General features: G+C 39.8%; 1 protein-coding gene across 9 annotated transcripts in view; it reads right to left on the reverse strand.

Moving 5' to 3' along the window:
• hao1 (hydroxyacid oxidase (glycolate oxidase) 1) overlaps nucleotides 1-16,197 on the reverse strand; it is a 59,829-nt gene that overhangs the window by 20,939 nt on the left and 22,693 nt on the right. For 2 of the 9 annotated variants that reach the window (XM_079642025.1, XM_079642024.1), the window contains one exon: nucleotides 13,876-14,339. The exons of 3 other annotated variants lie outside the window; for them this stretch is intronic. In XM_079642025.1, coding sequence (XP_079498151.1) covers nucleotides 14,168-14,339 — 172 coding nt within the window. In that variant the 3' untranslated portion in view covers nucleotides 13,876-14,167. Of the gene's footprint in view, nucleotides 1-6,190; nucleotides 6,212-6,518; nucleotides 6,571-9,276; nucleotides 9,305-13,875; nucleotides 14,340-16,197 lie in introns of those variants that run through there. 4 more of the 9 variants (XM_079642031.1, XM_079642028.1, XM_079642034.1 and 1 more) reach the window with 4 other exon arrangements.

A 16,197-nucleotide genomic window follows, 5' to 3' on the forward strand; every position in this document is an offset into this window, starting at 1 on the left:
ATAAAGACGACATTAGCATTTAAATTGGCTCCCTATAAGACTCGCTTTCTCTATGAAATGATGTCTGGCTCTGAGTAGTGGTCTCCCTTTCACAATAAAAAGCCCAAACACAATACTTTCTGAATCACTGCTGGAAGTAATGTGCTAAAATGCAAATACAAATAGCTTACAGTAGCTCCCAATTAGTTGAACAATTGGAAAACCGCAAGCACTGTGGAAACACCTACTGGCAAAGGATTATGGATGCAAATTATGCAAAGAGGAAGAAAAAACATTCTATCTAAAGCTATATAACACAATCTACGTATTGACAGTATGAGTACAACAAAAACAGTATGCATGTTGATGCAAACAACGATGTTCAGTAAACGATCAATCATAATCGAAGGATCCAATGTATTTTTAAATGGAGCAGAAATAGAACTAGTCTCCCAGTTCAAGTATCTTGAACAGGGAGTCTCATATTGGACTCGCACTTGACTTTTTAAGAAACATATCCAGAAAGTATCCAATACCATTAAATTCAAATTGCAACATTTTAAACAAATTAGACCTTTTCTTAACTGTCAATGCTGCAAAGTCATACCTCCACTGTATGATTCTATCCCACATAGAATACTGTTTTACAAACTTATCGTTTGCTTGTGCCACACACCTGAAACCCATAGCACAGCTGTTCAAGAGAGCTATCCAGGTGTTTGACAGAAAGCCACAGTCATACCACCACTGTAACATCCTTGAAAATCACAATTTCTTGAGTTTTTGACAATTTGAAGTCTTTTAAAAGTATGTGTTTTTTAAATAATATTTACATGGGCTGGCCCCCCTCCCCTTGGGGGAATTCATCCACAGAAAACACACTGGATGCAGCACTAGGTCAGAAACCAGAGGAGACTGTGAAGTCCACCACAGACGGACCACCTTTGGACAAAATGTCCTCTCCATTAAAGGCAGCTCATTGTGGAATAGCCCCCCAACTGAGATACGGGATTGTCCCACTCTCAATAGTTTTAAAGGTCAACTTAAAGAATGGTTGAGCAACACACAGACGTGTAATCACCGCTAAATAAATGCACTTTAACACAGGGGTATCTCCTCTTGCACTTTATGTAGCGCTTTTATCTTATCTTGCACTTTATATATCATAGCTGCTACATTGTACTGCCATGTGGTAAATGCTTGTATGCTGCTCATGCTCTTTCTGCATATCATGTATTTATTTTTGCTGTATATATATAAATGTCATGTTCTTATATGCTGTATGTGACGGGACTATAGATGGAAATTAGCTCAAAGCTAAAATCCGGCTCATTTACACTTGTAAGCATTATTTTTGTTTTAAAGTGTTCATCAATGTGCACTACGGTAGCCCTGAAGAAAATTAAACATTAAAATATGTTATCGATGTCCCCATTCCCAGTTTGTTTTGGGAATAATTGCGATGTTTTCTATGTTTTGGTAGCTCTTAACAAAACAGAATTGTTGTAAAAGACTGCGACTCTAAAAGGCAAGTTTGTGATTTTAACACTGTTTCGATGAAACAATACATTATACAATATTACGACTTTTTGCCATATTTTTAACACAATATACTTGTACCTTTCTTTTTTGTGGTTGTAGGGCTTCAAGATATTTTGCATGTCATGCATAAACACGGTGTCATCTTTTTCTTGAAACTGACGTGCTGTCCGTTTTACAAAACAAGTTATTTTCTGCTTCTTCATCCTCTGAATTTTCCTCCCCCGTCCCTCTTCCTTCAGCCAGCACAACAAGAATCAAGGTGGATCTGTGAAATGAAACACCTCTTCCCAAAGCGTGACTTCCCTATTGAGAGCGTGCGTCTAGGGCAGTACGGTCTAAACCAATTGGCCGGATATACTAATATGCAGAACGTACGGTATGTTTGAAGACTAACCATTTATCCAGTTCAAGCTGTCTTTAAGATGTGACATTGCGCTCTGACTATTCCCCGTAAAATCATGACAAACTATTACTTATTCTTAAATTTGACCTCTTGCTGCTTGGTTGAAAATGATAGATGAAAAATAACTTTAAAAAAAAAAAAGACTCAAACAGCGAGGGACATTATACAGGTGAAAAAAAACTCTCAATTCTACAGATGACTCCCCCTCCACTCAACGCAATAAGTCCCTCCCTCCACTCAGCAAAGCATCTAAAACCAAGGACCCCACTAAGACGACAGTTTGAAAACTAGCTATGGATCTGAGAAAAACCAAGTCTCCCCCCGCGAGTTGCAGCCATGAACAAACTCCTGGACTACCATCATCACCACCATTCTGGACACCCGAATCTTGCAGTACTACTGCTGCTTATTTTGCTCCTTGGGCCAAGACGTCTCTGTTTATGGACACAGTGAAATCAATGTTGGTTGATATTGTGGAGGGGGTGATACATCGGTACAGAGAAGAAATATGCAACGGATGCCGAGTCAGTCACCCCGACCAGAGGCAACACGATTGGCTGAATGACATGCCCGATTTTTTCTTCAGAAACAATTACAACGTGTTAATGAAAAGACTCTGGCTCACCGACTTCATTACTGAGATTGACCAGACTCTTATTGATAAAGAAATGTTCACGGATGATTGGAGGATCCAAGGCGCTTCGGAGGCTTTTCTGCACAATCTCTAAAATTGTAGACGCCTCAATGAGAGACTTGAAAAGATCCATGCCGAGTTGGATGGAGAAGAAGAAGACTAATAACCTGCGGTTGGTTGAAGCCAGGGATTTTTTCTTTTTCGATACATTGACTTTTTCTTTAAAGTAAAATAAAAATGGGGAACTACTATGCAAAACGATCGGTATATATTGATCAGAATGTAGTCAATACCCTTTTAATAAGTGTGGTGATGAGGACGATTGAAAACAGAGTGAATAATGATCTCTGTGTAAACAGAATGGCTGAAGTTTGTAAACTAGAAAACATTTTGGATATCGTTCGTTCTGGCAGTACTATTCCTGGTCATTGGGAAACGATTGTAAACGAAACATTTAAAGTGGTCCTGGAATCTTCATTTTCCGAAACATTCTGTAACATTACCGAAGAAATGAAACAAACATCAAAAGTGTATCATGTGCTCTCATTGTATGCTCTGTTTGTAGATGTAATGCATCTTTGTGTCAAAAACAGCATACATATGAATATTTTGACTGAAGTGAAAAAACTCCATCATGATATTTCCAGTAATCTGGGGAATTCTAAGCTGGAGACGGTCATGGGGATGTTACAATCAGTATAACTATTGATTTTGTGTGTGAAAAAATTTAAATGTAAATAGGACATTTTAAAAAAAAAATAATAAAAAGTGTTTTTTACATTTTAAAAACTGTTGTCTTCACTATAGCAAGGGGAGCGTGTCTGACACATGTGTATTACAGTCCTTCACATGCACTGTTGTCTTCATTATAACAAGGGGAGAGTAACAGTGAAGATGTATGATACATGTGTATTGAAACGTGCGTATTATACCCCCACAGAAACACAGAAACATGGAAACACAGAAACACAGAAAACACTGAAACACTGAAAAAACACCGAAACACAGAGACACAGAACCACAAAAACACCGAACCACAGAGACACAGAGACACAAACACAAAAACACAGAAAGACAGAAAACACAGAAACACAAAAACACAAAAACACAAAAACACCGACACACCGACACACAGAACCACAGAAACACAGTAACACAGAAAAACACAGAGAAACACAGAAACACAGAAACACAAAAACACAGAAAACACAGAAACACAGAAACACAGAAAACACAAAAACACAAAAACACTGAAACAACGACACACAGAGACACAGAACCACAGAAATACAAAAACAGAAACACAAAAACACAGAAACAAAGAAAACACAGAAACACAGAAACACAAAAACACAGAAATACCGACACACAGAAACACAGAAAACACAGAACCAGAGAAACACAGAAAACACAGAAACACAAAAACACAAAAACACTGAAACACCGACACACAGAAACACCGAAAACACTGAAAACACAAAAAACAGGCTTGTGTGCTAGTATGGTTTTTGAATAAACACATCAGTATTTTAAAAAGTCGATGGGAGGCTGATACTATTTGACTTTTTAAAATACTGATGTGTTTATTCAAAAACCATACTAGCACAGAAGCCTGTTTTTTGTGTTTTCGGTGTTTCTGTGTGTCGGTGTTTCAGTGTTTCAGTGTTTTTGTGTTTCTGTGTTTTTGTGTTTTCTGTGTTTCTGTGTTTCTGTGTTTTCTGTGTTTCTGTGTGTCGGTGTTTCTCTGTTTTTGTGTTTCTGTGTTTCTGTGTTTTCTTTGTTTCTGTGTTTTTGTGTTTCTGTGTTTCTGTGTTTTTGTGTTTCTGTGTTTCTGTGGTTCTGTGGTTCTGTGTCTCGGTGTGTCGGTGTTTCTCTGTTTTTGTGTTTCTGTGTTTCTGTGTTTTCTTTGTTTCTGTGTTTTTGTGTTTCTGTGTTTCTGTGTTTTTGTGTTTCTGTGTTTCTGTGGTTCTGTGTCTCGGTGTGTCGGTGTTTCAGTGTTTTTGTGTTTTTGTATTTTTGTGTGTCGGTGTTTCTGTGTTTTTGTGTTTCTGTGTTTCTCTGTGTTTTTCTGTGTTTCTGTGTTTCTGTGGTTCTGTGGTTCTGTGTCTCGGTGTGTCGGTGTTTCAGTGTTTTTATTGTTTTTGTGTTTCGATGTTTCTGTTTCTGTGTTTCTGTATTTTTGTGTTTCTGTGTTTCTGTGTTTCTGTGTTTCTGTGTCTCTGTGGTTCGGTGTTTCGGTGTTTCTGTGGATCTGTGTCTCTGTGTTTCGGTGTTTCTGTGTGTCGGTGTCTCAGTGTTTCAGTGTTTCTGTGTTTTTTCAGTGTTTCAGTGGTTTCAGTGTTTTCTGTGTTTCTGTGTTTCCATGTTTCTGTGTTTCTGTGGGGGTATAATACGCACGTTTCAATACACATGTATCATACATCTTCACTGTTACCCTCCCCTTGTTATAATGAAGACAACAGTTTTTAAAATGTAAAAAACACTTTTTATTTAAAATGTCCTATTTACATTTACATTTTTTCACACACAAAATCAATAGTTGTACTGATTGTAACATCCCCAGGACCGTCTCCAGCTTAGAATTCCCCAGATTACTGGAAATAACATGATGGAGTTTTTTCACTTCAGTCAAAAATATTCATGTGTATGCTGTTTTTGACACAAAGATGCATTACATCTACAAACAGAGCATACAATGAAAGAACATGATACACTTTTGATGTTTGTTTCATTTCTTCGGTAATGTTACAGAATGTTTCGGAAAATGAAGATTCCAGGACCACTTTAAATGTTTCGTTTACAATCGTTTCCCAATGACCAGGAATAGTACTGCCAGAACGAACGATATCCAAAATGTTTTCTAGTTTACAAACTTCAGCCATTCTGTTTACACAGAGATCATTATTCACTCTGTTTTCAATCGTCCTCATCACCACACTTATTAAAAGGGTATTGACTACATTCTGATCAATATATACCGAGCGTTTTGCATAGTAGTTCCCCATTTTTATTTTACTTTAAAGAAAAAGTCAATGTATCGAAAAAGAAAAAATCCCTGGCTTCAACCAACCGCAGGTTATTAGTCTTCTTCTTCTCCATCCAACTCGGCATGGATCTTTTCAAGTCTCTCCTTGAGGCGTCTACAATTTTTGAGATTGTGCAGAAAAGCCTCCGAAGCGCCTTGGGTCCTCCAATCATCCGTGAAAATTTCTTTATCAATAAGAGTCTGGTCGATCTCAGTAATGAAGTCGGTGAGCCAGAGTCTTTTCATTAACGCTTTGTAATTGTTTCTGAAGAAAAAATCGGGCATGTCATTCAGACAATCGTGTTGCCTCTGGCCGGGGTGACTGACTCGGCATCCGTTGCATATTTATTTTCTGTACCGATGTATCACCCCCTCCACAATATCAACCAACACTGATTTCACTGTGTCCATAAACAGTGACGTCTTGGCCCAAGGAGCAAAATAAGCAGCAGTAGTACTGCAAGATTCGGGTGTCCAGAAAGGTGGTGATGATGGTAGTCCAGGAGTTTGTTCCTGGCTGCAACTCGCGGGGGGAGACTTGGTTTTTCTCAGATCCATAGCTAGTTTTCAAACTGTCGTCATAGTGGGGTCCTTAGGTTTAGATGCTTTGCTGAGTGGAGGGAGTCATCTGTAGAATTGAGAGTGTTTTTTCACCAGTATAATGTCCCTCACTGTTTGAGTCTTTTTTTTTTTTAAAGTTATTTTTCACCTATCATTTTCAACCAAGCAGCAAGAGGTCAAATTTAAGAATAAGTAATAGTTTGTCACGATTTTACGGGGAATAGTCAGAGCGCAATGTCACATCTTAAAGACAGCTTGAACTGGATAAATGGTTAGTCTTCAAACATACCGTACGTTCTGCATGTTAGTATATCTGGCCAATTGGTTTAGACCCTACTGCCCTAGAAGCATGTTCTCAATAGGGAAGTCACGCTTTGGGAAGAGGTGTTTCATTTCACAGATCCACCTTGATTCTTGTTGTGCTGGCTGAAGGAAGAGGGATGGGGGAGGAAAATTCAGAGGATGAAGAAGCAGAAAAATAACTTGTTTTGTAAAACATACAGCACGTCAGTTTCAAGGAAAAGATGACACCGTGTTTATGCATGACATCCAAAATATCTTGAAGCCCTACAACCACAAAAAAAAAGAAAGGTACAAGTATATTGTGTTAAAAATATGGCAAAAAGTCGTAATATTGTATAATGTATTGTTTCATCGAAACAGTGTTAAAATCACAAACTTGCCTTTTAGAGTCGCAGTCTTTTACAACAATTCTGTTTTGTTAAGAGCTACCAAAACATAGTAAACATCGCAATTATTCCCAAAACAAACTGGGAATGGGGACATCGATAACATATTTTAATGTTTAATATTTCTTCAGGGCTACCGTAGTGCACATTGATGAACACTTTAAAAACAAAAATAATGCTTACAAGTGTAAATGAGCCGGATTTTAGCTTTGAGCTAATTTCCATAGTCCCGTCACATACAGCATATAAGAACATGACATTTATATATATACAGCAAAAAAAGATACATGATATGCAGAAAGAGCATGAGCAGCATACAAGCATTTACCACATGGCAGTACAATGTAGCAGCTGTGATATATAAAGTGCAAGATAAGATAAAAGCGCTACATAAAGAGCAAGAGGAGATACCCCTGTGTTAAAGTGCATTTATTTAGCGGTGATTACACGTCTGTGTGTTGCTCAACCATTCTTTAAAGGCCATGTAATGCATCTAACACAGGTGTTTTTTAACATGTAGTTTAGATATCACCAGAATAAAAATAAATACAAATGTTTAAAGTTTCGTCATAATTAAATGACATATACGTTAAAAACCGATGTTGGTTCCGAAGTTTGCCGAGTACGCCCCCGATCACTCCCGAACGAGCGGTGACGTCACACGTGGCAAACATTGCCATTTGATCAAATCAGTCCAAATGGCAAGCAACGCGATAACTTCAGACAGCGACAGCGACAGCGATCATTCAAGCTCAGATTCGGTGGGTTATCTGGATTCAGTTACAGAAGTAGAGAGTGAACCAGCTAGCCTTTCACTTCAAGGCATCTTGCCTTATAAGTACGAGCCTCCTGCCCAGCAATCGAACAACGAGGCAGAAACTTGAGAAAGAGAAGCGGATTCCGCAGCCGGCGAGACTCGAGTCGGCAATACTGAATGGTAAATTCTGTTTTATTTAATTTGACCTGCACTAAATGTCGATCTTAATTTGTCATCTGTTCCTCACACGTCCGGCAGATATTGTTTTGTTTTTTTAATGTTATGTACAATATTCAGGTGTACATGTCAATGCTGTGAAAGCATGCCCACTGCAGATGAATGTGTATGCTGCAGAGAGATCTGGCAGGTGATGGAACAAATAGACAGTTTGCAACCTACTGACCAGATAGCAGAGTCCTGCATCGGGTCGGGTATCCGCGGGTACCTGACGGGTGACCCGCAAAAAAGGTGATTTGCGGGTGGTATTTTTTCAAACGCTTTTTTCCGGGTTCGCTTCTGGGTAAAACAAAGATGATGCGGGTCCGGTTGCGGGTGTTGCATAATAAATATATTTAAACAATAATAATTTAGTTTAATGTTTAAATCCTCAGACCTCTCCTCCGCGGTACCGAGCATAATCATAACCTCTGCAGTGCATCTATCTGCTGCTGAGCGCACCCCATTCTGAGTGGCTGAGGTGAAGCTCTCTATAGCGGAGAATACAGCATTTTCAATAACTCTTCCTCAAGAGCGAAATCCAACGTCTGGGAGGCTTTTGGTGTCATCCTAGATGGAGAGAATAATCAACATCCCAGGCTTTTTGAGCCAAATATGCAACTGCGTGTGTTAATAATTGCACGTTGTCACTGCTTATATATATGCGGGTTCGGGTCGGGTTGCGGATCATGTGCCGGCGGGTCGGGTCGGGTTGCGGAACTAATTGGCAATATGTGCGGGTAGCGGGGCGGGTTCGGTACTGCACGTCACGGGTGCGGGGCGGGAGCGGGTCTTGAAAATCAGACCCGTGCAGGACTCTGCCAGATAGACGACACCGACGGAGAAACCAAGGTGCATTATTAGCCACCCAGGCTTTAGAGAAGGCTGTCTCAGTGTTTGGACACTGAAAATAGCGTATCTTTAATACAAACAACACAGAGCAGTTGATGGCCCACTACACCAGTAAGTAAATATTGATTGACCCAACTGCCTATTGCAGCTTTGCTTTCATATAATACTTTTAGTCGCTACAGATATGGTACACTTTTAAAGATACCATTAAACTCTTTCAAGCAGTCAAAAACAGCTTGGCTTTTATTTTTTCTGTGTATGCAAGTTCAATGTATGCTTGGGAAAAGAAACAACTACACATGTGAGGAAATATATAAGAGGTCTATGATTCTGTCAAGCAGTCATGTATAACCTCATATTTATTTTGTACAAGTAAAATACAAATATCATGTTATAAGCCAATTTGTAACCATTGCTACATAATAGTACTACATAACATTTGATTTTTCTCCAAATATATTTATAATCTGTATACTTTTTTTTCATTAGGAAGTATCGATATACAGCTTATCGACAGTTTGTACGTTGGTGCTGGGGTGTACTCGGCCCAAAAATCAGAGTCCCGCTGCCTGCATGTGCTGTAACCGAGATACGGAAGACTTACCCTGAGCCGGGAGGCCGCTATCAGGGATTTCAATGGCCAAATCTGTAATTTGACATAAATCATGCAGCTGAACTGGTTAAAATGGTTTCACATGATGTAAATAATTTACAAAGTACATAATTTACAATATTATTTTTCCAAAGAAACATGTAAATATAACAACATTTTCCAAATTGCAAATTTGTAAGATTGTATTAATTTACTGTTTGATAAATAAAAAAGGGTTCTTTTGTTAATTTTTCACTTGTAACATTTTATCTTTATTGCAGTGTACATTAGTCTATTTTGGTATATGTGCGAGCCCACAAATAATTAAAAGTGGTAAAAATAATAAAGATATTCAGACGTAATTCATTTTTGGCCTTACTTATTTCACTTCAACTTTTATATATTTCAGTCACTAGGCAAGTTCACTGTACTCTGGTGACATTTAGCTCAAGCTGGCATAACACCTGTAGTAACTTAATTCTGACCCGAGTTTTGTGCACAATCTTCCAGCACCCATGATCAATGTTTATAGCAATCAGGAAACATTCACAGCTCACAACTACACATCGCTTCCCCATCATGAATTGTTAGATAAAAAAAGTTTAGCGAGGTCCGGTTACACATATGTTGAGCGAAAATAGCGGAAGGATACAAAACAAACAATCCAGACGAGGCTGGTGTTTGCCACGTGTGACGTCACACAGCTGGGTTAATGGCTGGCAAGCTTTTCGCTACCGGAGCGGAATAACACGGGAAAGTGGCACACATTTCATGTTATTTGGGGGGTATTTATGGAAAGAATCATTGATGTTGATATGTCAAATGAAACAGTGGAAAGTGATGAAGCGATTTATTAACACAGAATAACATTTGTTTTGGACATTACATGGACTTTAAGTTGACCTTTAAAACTATAGAGAGTGGGACAATCCCGTATCTCAGTTGGGGGGCTATTCCACAATGAGCTGCCTTTAATGGAGAGGAAATTTTGTCCAAAGGTGGTCCGTCTGTGGTGGACTTCACAGTCTCCTCTGGTTTCTGACCTAGTGCTGCGTCCAGTGTGTTTTCTGTGGATGAATTCCCCCAAGGGGAGGGGGGCCAGCCCATGTAAATATTATTTAAAAAACACATACTTTTAAAAGACTTCAAATTGTCAAAAACTCAAGAAATTGTGATTTTCAAGGATGGTACAGTGGTGGTATGACTGTGGCTTTCTGTCAAACACCTGGATAGCTCTCTTGAACAGCTGTTCTATGGGTTTCAGGTGTGTGGCACAAGCAAACCACCAGTTAGTAAAACAGTATTCAATGTGGGATAGAATCATACAGTGGAGGTATGACTTTGCAGAAAAGGTCTAATTTGTTTAAAATGTTGCAATTTGAATTTAATGGTATTGGATACTTTCTGGATATGTTTCTTAAAAAGTCAAGTGCGAGTCCAATATGACACTCCCTGTTCAAGAAACTTGAACTGGGAGACTAGTTCTATTTCTGCTCCATTTAAAAATACATTGGATCCTTCGATTTTGATTGATCTTTTACGTTTGCATCAACATGGATACTGTTTTTGTTGTACTCATACTGTCAATATGCAGATTGTGTTATCTAGCTTTAGATAGAATGTTTTTTCTTCCTCTTTGCATAATTTGCATCCACAATCCTTTGCCAGTAGGTGTTTCCTCAGTCCTTGCGGTTTTCCAATTGTTCAACTAATTGGGAGCTACTGTAAGCTATTTGTATTTGCATTTTAGCACATTACGTCCTGCAGTGATTCAGAAAGTATTGTGTTTGGGCTTTTATTTGTGAAAGGGAGAACACTACTCAGAACCAGATATAATTTCATAGAGAAAGCGAGTCTTATAGGGAGCCAATTTAAATGCTAATGTCGTCTAATGTTTATTTTACATCCATTACAAATTTGTGCAATCAACTACTTCATTATGATAAGTTGTCTACAGCCACTTTAAATGCAATCAAATGTATATTTCTAAGTGCTTACAACTTAAAAAATCTTTACGTACAGATGACTGTATATTGAATATATTTCTGTACCCAGTGTTGAACAGGACCCAAACCTTTGAGAGATGAAAAAGGACAAATCTGCTTTAGTCAACTGTCAAGTAGTCAAGTCTGCATTTGTGTCTATTTATTTGTAAAACGTGGAACTCTGTTTCTTTGTAATGGCCTAGGCGGATTTTGGCTTTTTTCTCTTGCCAAGATACTTTTAGACACACTTTGAGGTATGCAAAACCTTAAAACTAGAACACTGATGGCTGGCTTACGCTGACCTTTTAACAAGAGAGTAAGTATATAAAACGTTATTTTGTATATTTTACACATCAGCAGAAACAGAGAGAGATGGCAGGAAGGGGGGGGGACAGTCTCCCCCACCTTTACAGACACTGTGTTTTAGAGAGAACCCCTCCCCCTCTGTGTAGTGATAAGATGGCAGGAAGGGGCAGGGCCAGGCTCACTCACTCACTCACTCACTCACTCACTCACTCACTCACTCACTCACTCACTCACTCACTCACTCACTCACTCACTCACTCACTCACTCACTCACTCACTCACTCACTCACTCACTCACTCACTCACTCACTCACTCACTCACTCACTCACTCACTCACTCACTCACTCACTCACTCACACACACACACACACACACACACACACACACACACACACACACACACACACACACACACACACACACACACACACACACACACACACACACACACACACACACACACACTTGGGGGCAGGCCCACCTGTCACTTTTTATGCATACTAATGTGATTGAAACATTTTTTATTATACACCATAAGGCGCACCAGTGGGGGCTTTTCACACCTGTGAATACACATCACCCCCCTCCTATCGACGGATCTCACACCTACTTGGGATATCACACCTACTTGAGATCTCACACCTCGATCAAAGGGGAGGCGGGACTTAGCTCATTAGCATAAGTAGGGAGAGGTGTAACCTGTCACAGCACCTGTCACTTTTTATGCATACTAATGAGACGAAAGCGGGATGACTATTACTACTTCTCCTCATCTCCACCGCTCCCATGTTTTTTTTTGTGTTGCCATAACTTATTCTCTCTCCGTTGGTGCGCGGGGCTAATGATAATGCTAATAATGCTGATGCCACAAATACAATGGCGGATTCACAAAACTTTTCAGAGTTTTATGGGGCGTGGTTTGCAACTCGCCCAGCCAATAGAAATTTGTACTTTTTTGGTACCACCTCTCTAGCAGGCACTAAAAATGGGGGTAAAAGTTCCCGGCACTAAGTACTCTTTTCGGTGTGAACGCAACATAAGGGGTACTAACGGAACTAAACAGGAAAAGTACGGGGAAAAGTACTCCGGTGTGAACGCGTCTCTTGTCTGTATGACATTGTATGGCAAAAGGCACAACAAGCTTTGGATACGGGGGGGCGGAGGTATTTGTGTGTGTGTAATCAGCTCAAAAGTCAGAACATGATGATTGGTTTACTACCGGTAACTGAGTGATGTCCTTTAGACAATTATGGGGTGTGTGTACTTTAGACTCCAAATACAAATTGTGTTGGAACTGGGGCTAAATAAAACGGAAGTTAGCATCCAAATGGCTCCCTCCACAAAAGCAATGGGATTGTTCCATTGGATTGTGGAAAGTTGCAGAAAATAAGATGTGTGGCAAATAGGCTTGGGCGGTATGACGGTATTACGGTATACCAGGGTATTTCGAAATACCGTCGGTATGATTTTCAATACCGTGACGTCACAGACTGTGCGCCAAATCATAGATGCGTTTCATTCTATTACACTGACACGGAGTTTTGACAGGGACGACATTGGTTGTAATGCACAGCACGCGCCAGCAGAGGGCAGGGGAGGGCAGTCCGTCTTTCCCGCTCTCAGAGCTCAGCACAGAGCTGAGCTGAGCAAGATGGTGCCAGCATTTGCCGGACCCGAACTCGGACAACTAGTAAAAAAGAAAAATGCCTCTGCGCCTGTTTGGGACTATTTTTGGTTTACTCGTCGCCAGTGACTTCATCCAGCACAACGAGAGACGGAGGCACTTCTTTGGGAATGTTTAAAGTCCATGTAATGTCCAAAATAAAAGTTATTCTGTGTTAATAAATCGCTTCATCACTTTCCACTGTTTCATTTGACATATCAACATCAATGATTCTTTCCATAAATACCCCCCAAATAACATGAAATGTGTGCCACTTTCCCGTGTTATTCCGCTCCGGTAGCGAAAAGCTTGCCAGCCATTAACCCAGCTGTGTGACGTCACACGTGGCAAACACCAGCCTCGTCTGGATTGTTTGTTTTGTATCCTTCCGCTATTTTCGCTCAACATATGTGTAACCGGACCTCGCTAAACTTTTTTTATCTAACAATTCATGATGGGGAAGCGATGTGTAGTTGTGAGCTGTGAATGTTTCCTGATTGCTATAAACATTGATCATGGGTGCTGGAAGATTGTGCACAAAACTCGGGTCAGAATTAATTTACTACAGGTGTTATGCCAGCTTGAGCTAAATGTCACCAGAGTACAGTGAACTTGCCTAGTGACTGAAATATATAAAAGTTGAAGTGAAATAAGTAAGGCCAAAAATGAATTACGTCTGAATATCTTTATTATTTTTACCACTTTTAATTATTTGTGGGCTCGCACATATACCAAAATAGACTAATGTACACTGCAATAAAGATTAAATGTTACAAGTGAAAAATTAACAAAAGAACCCTTTTTTATTTATCAAACAGTAAATTAATACAATCTTACAAATTTGTGATTTGGAAAATGTTGTTATATTTACATGTTTCTTTGGAAAAATAATATTGTAAATGATGTACTTTGTAAATTATTTACATCATGCGAAACCATTTTAACCAGTTCAGCTGCATGACTTATGTCAAATCACAGATTGACCATTGAAATCCCTGATAGCGGCCTCCCGGTTCAGGGTAAGTCTTCCGTATCTCGGTTACAGCACATGCAGGCAGCGGGACTCTGATTTTTGGGCCGAGTACACCCCAGCACCAACGTACAAACTGTCGATAAGCTGTATATCGATGCTTCCTAATGAAAAAAAAGTATACAGATTATAAATATATTTGGAGAAAAATAAAATGTTATGTAGTACTATTATGTAGCAATGGTTACAAATTGGCTTATAACATGATATTTGTATTTTACTTGTACAAAATAAATATGAGGTTATACATGACTGCTTGACAGAATCATAGACCTCTTATATATTTCCTCACATGTGTAGTTGTTTCTTTTCTCAAGCATACATTGAACTTGCATACACAGAAAAAATAAAAGCCAAGCTGTTTTTGACTGCTTGAAATAGTTTAATGGTATCTTTAAAAGTGTACCATATCTGTAGCGACTAAAAGTATTATATGAAAGCAAAGCTGCAATAGGCAGTTGGGTCAATCAATATTTACTTACTGGTGTAGTGGGCCATCAACTGCTCTGTGTTGTTGTTTGTATTGAATATACGCTATTTTCAGTGTCCAAACACTGAGACAGCCTTCTCTAAAGCCTGGGTGGCTAATAATGCACCTTGGTTTCTCGTCGGTGTCTTCTATCTGGCAGAGTCCTGCACGGGTCTGATTTTCAAGACCCGCTCCCGCCCCGCACCCGTGACGTGCAGTAGGCCTACCGAACCCGCCCCGCTACCCGCACATATTGCCAATTAGTCCCGCAACCCGACCCGACCCGCCGGCACATGATCCGCAACCCGACCCGAACCCGCATATATATAAGCAGTGACAACGTGCAATTATTAACACACGCAGTTGCATATTTGGCTCAAAAAGCCTGGGATGTTGTTTATTTTCTCCATCTAGGATGACACCAAAAGCCTCCCAGACGTTGGATTTCGCTCTTGAGGAAGAGTTATTGAAAATGCTGTATTCTCCGCTAGAGAGCTTCACCTCAGCCATTCAGAATGTGGTGCGCTCAGCAGCAGATAGATGCACTGCAGAGGTTATGATTATGCTCGGTACCGCGGAGGAGAGGTCTGAGGATTTAAACATTAAACTAAATTATTATTGTTTAAATATATTTATTATGCAACACCCGCAACCGGACCCGCATCATCTTTGTTTTACCCAGAAGCGAACCCGGAAAAAAGCGTTTGAAAAAATACCACCCGCAAATCACCTTTTTTGCGGGTCACCCGTTGGGTACCCGCGGATACCCGACCCGATGCAGGACTCTGCTATCTAGTTAGTAGGTTGCAAACTGTCTATTTGTTCCATCACCTGCCAGATCTCTCTGCAGCATACACATTCATCTGCAGTGGGCATGCTTTCACAGCATTGACATGTACACCTGAATATTGTACATAACATTAAAAAACAAAACAATATCTGCCGGACGTGTGAGGAACAGATGACAAATTAAGATCGACATTTAGTGCAGGTCAAACTAAATAAAACAGAATTTACCATTCAGTATTGCCGACTCGAGTCTCGCCGGCTGCGGAATCCGCTTCTCTTTCACAAGTTTCTGCCTCGTTGTTCGATTGCTGGGCAGGAGGCTCGTACTTATAAGGCAAAATGCCTTGAAGTGAAAGGCTAGCTGGTTCACTCTCTACTTCTGTAACTGAATCCAGATAACCCACTGAATCTGAGCTTGAATGATCGCTCTCGCTGTCTGAAGTTATCGCGTTGCTTGCCATTTGGACTGATTTGATCAAATGGCAATGTTTGCCACGTGTGACGTCACCGCTCGTTCGGGAGTGATCGGGGGCGTACTCGGCAAACTTCGGAACCAACATCGGTTTTTAACGTATATGTCATTTAATTATGACGAAACTTTAAACATTTTTATTTATTTTTATTCTGGTGATATCTAAACTACATGTTAAAAAACACCTGTGTTAGATGCATTACATGGCCTTTAAGACGGGGTGAGTGAGTGT

The sequence above is a fragment of the Notothenia rossii genome (genome assembly GCF_949606895.1).
Source record: "Notothenia rossii genome assembly, chromosome: 8".
Taxonomy (NCBI): Eukaryota; Metazoa; Chordata; class Actinopteri; order Perciformes; family Nototheniidae; genus Notothenia; species Notothenia rossii.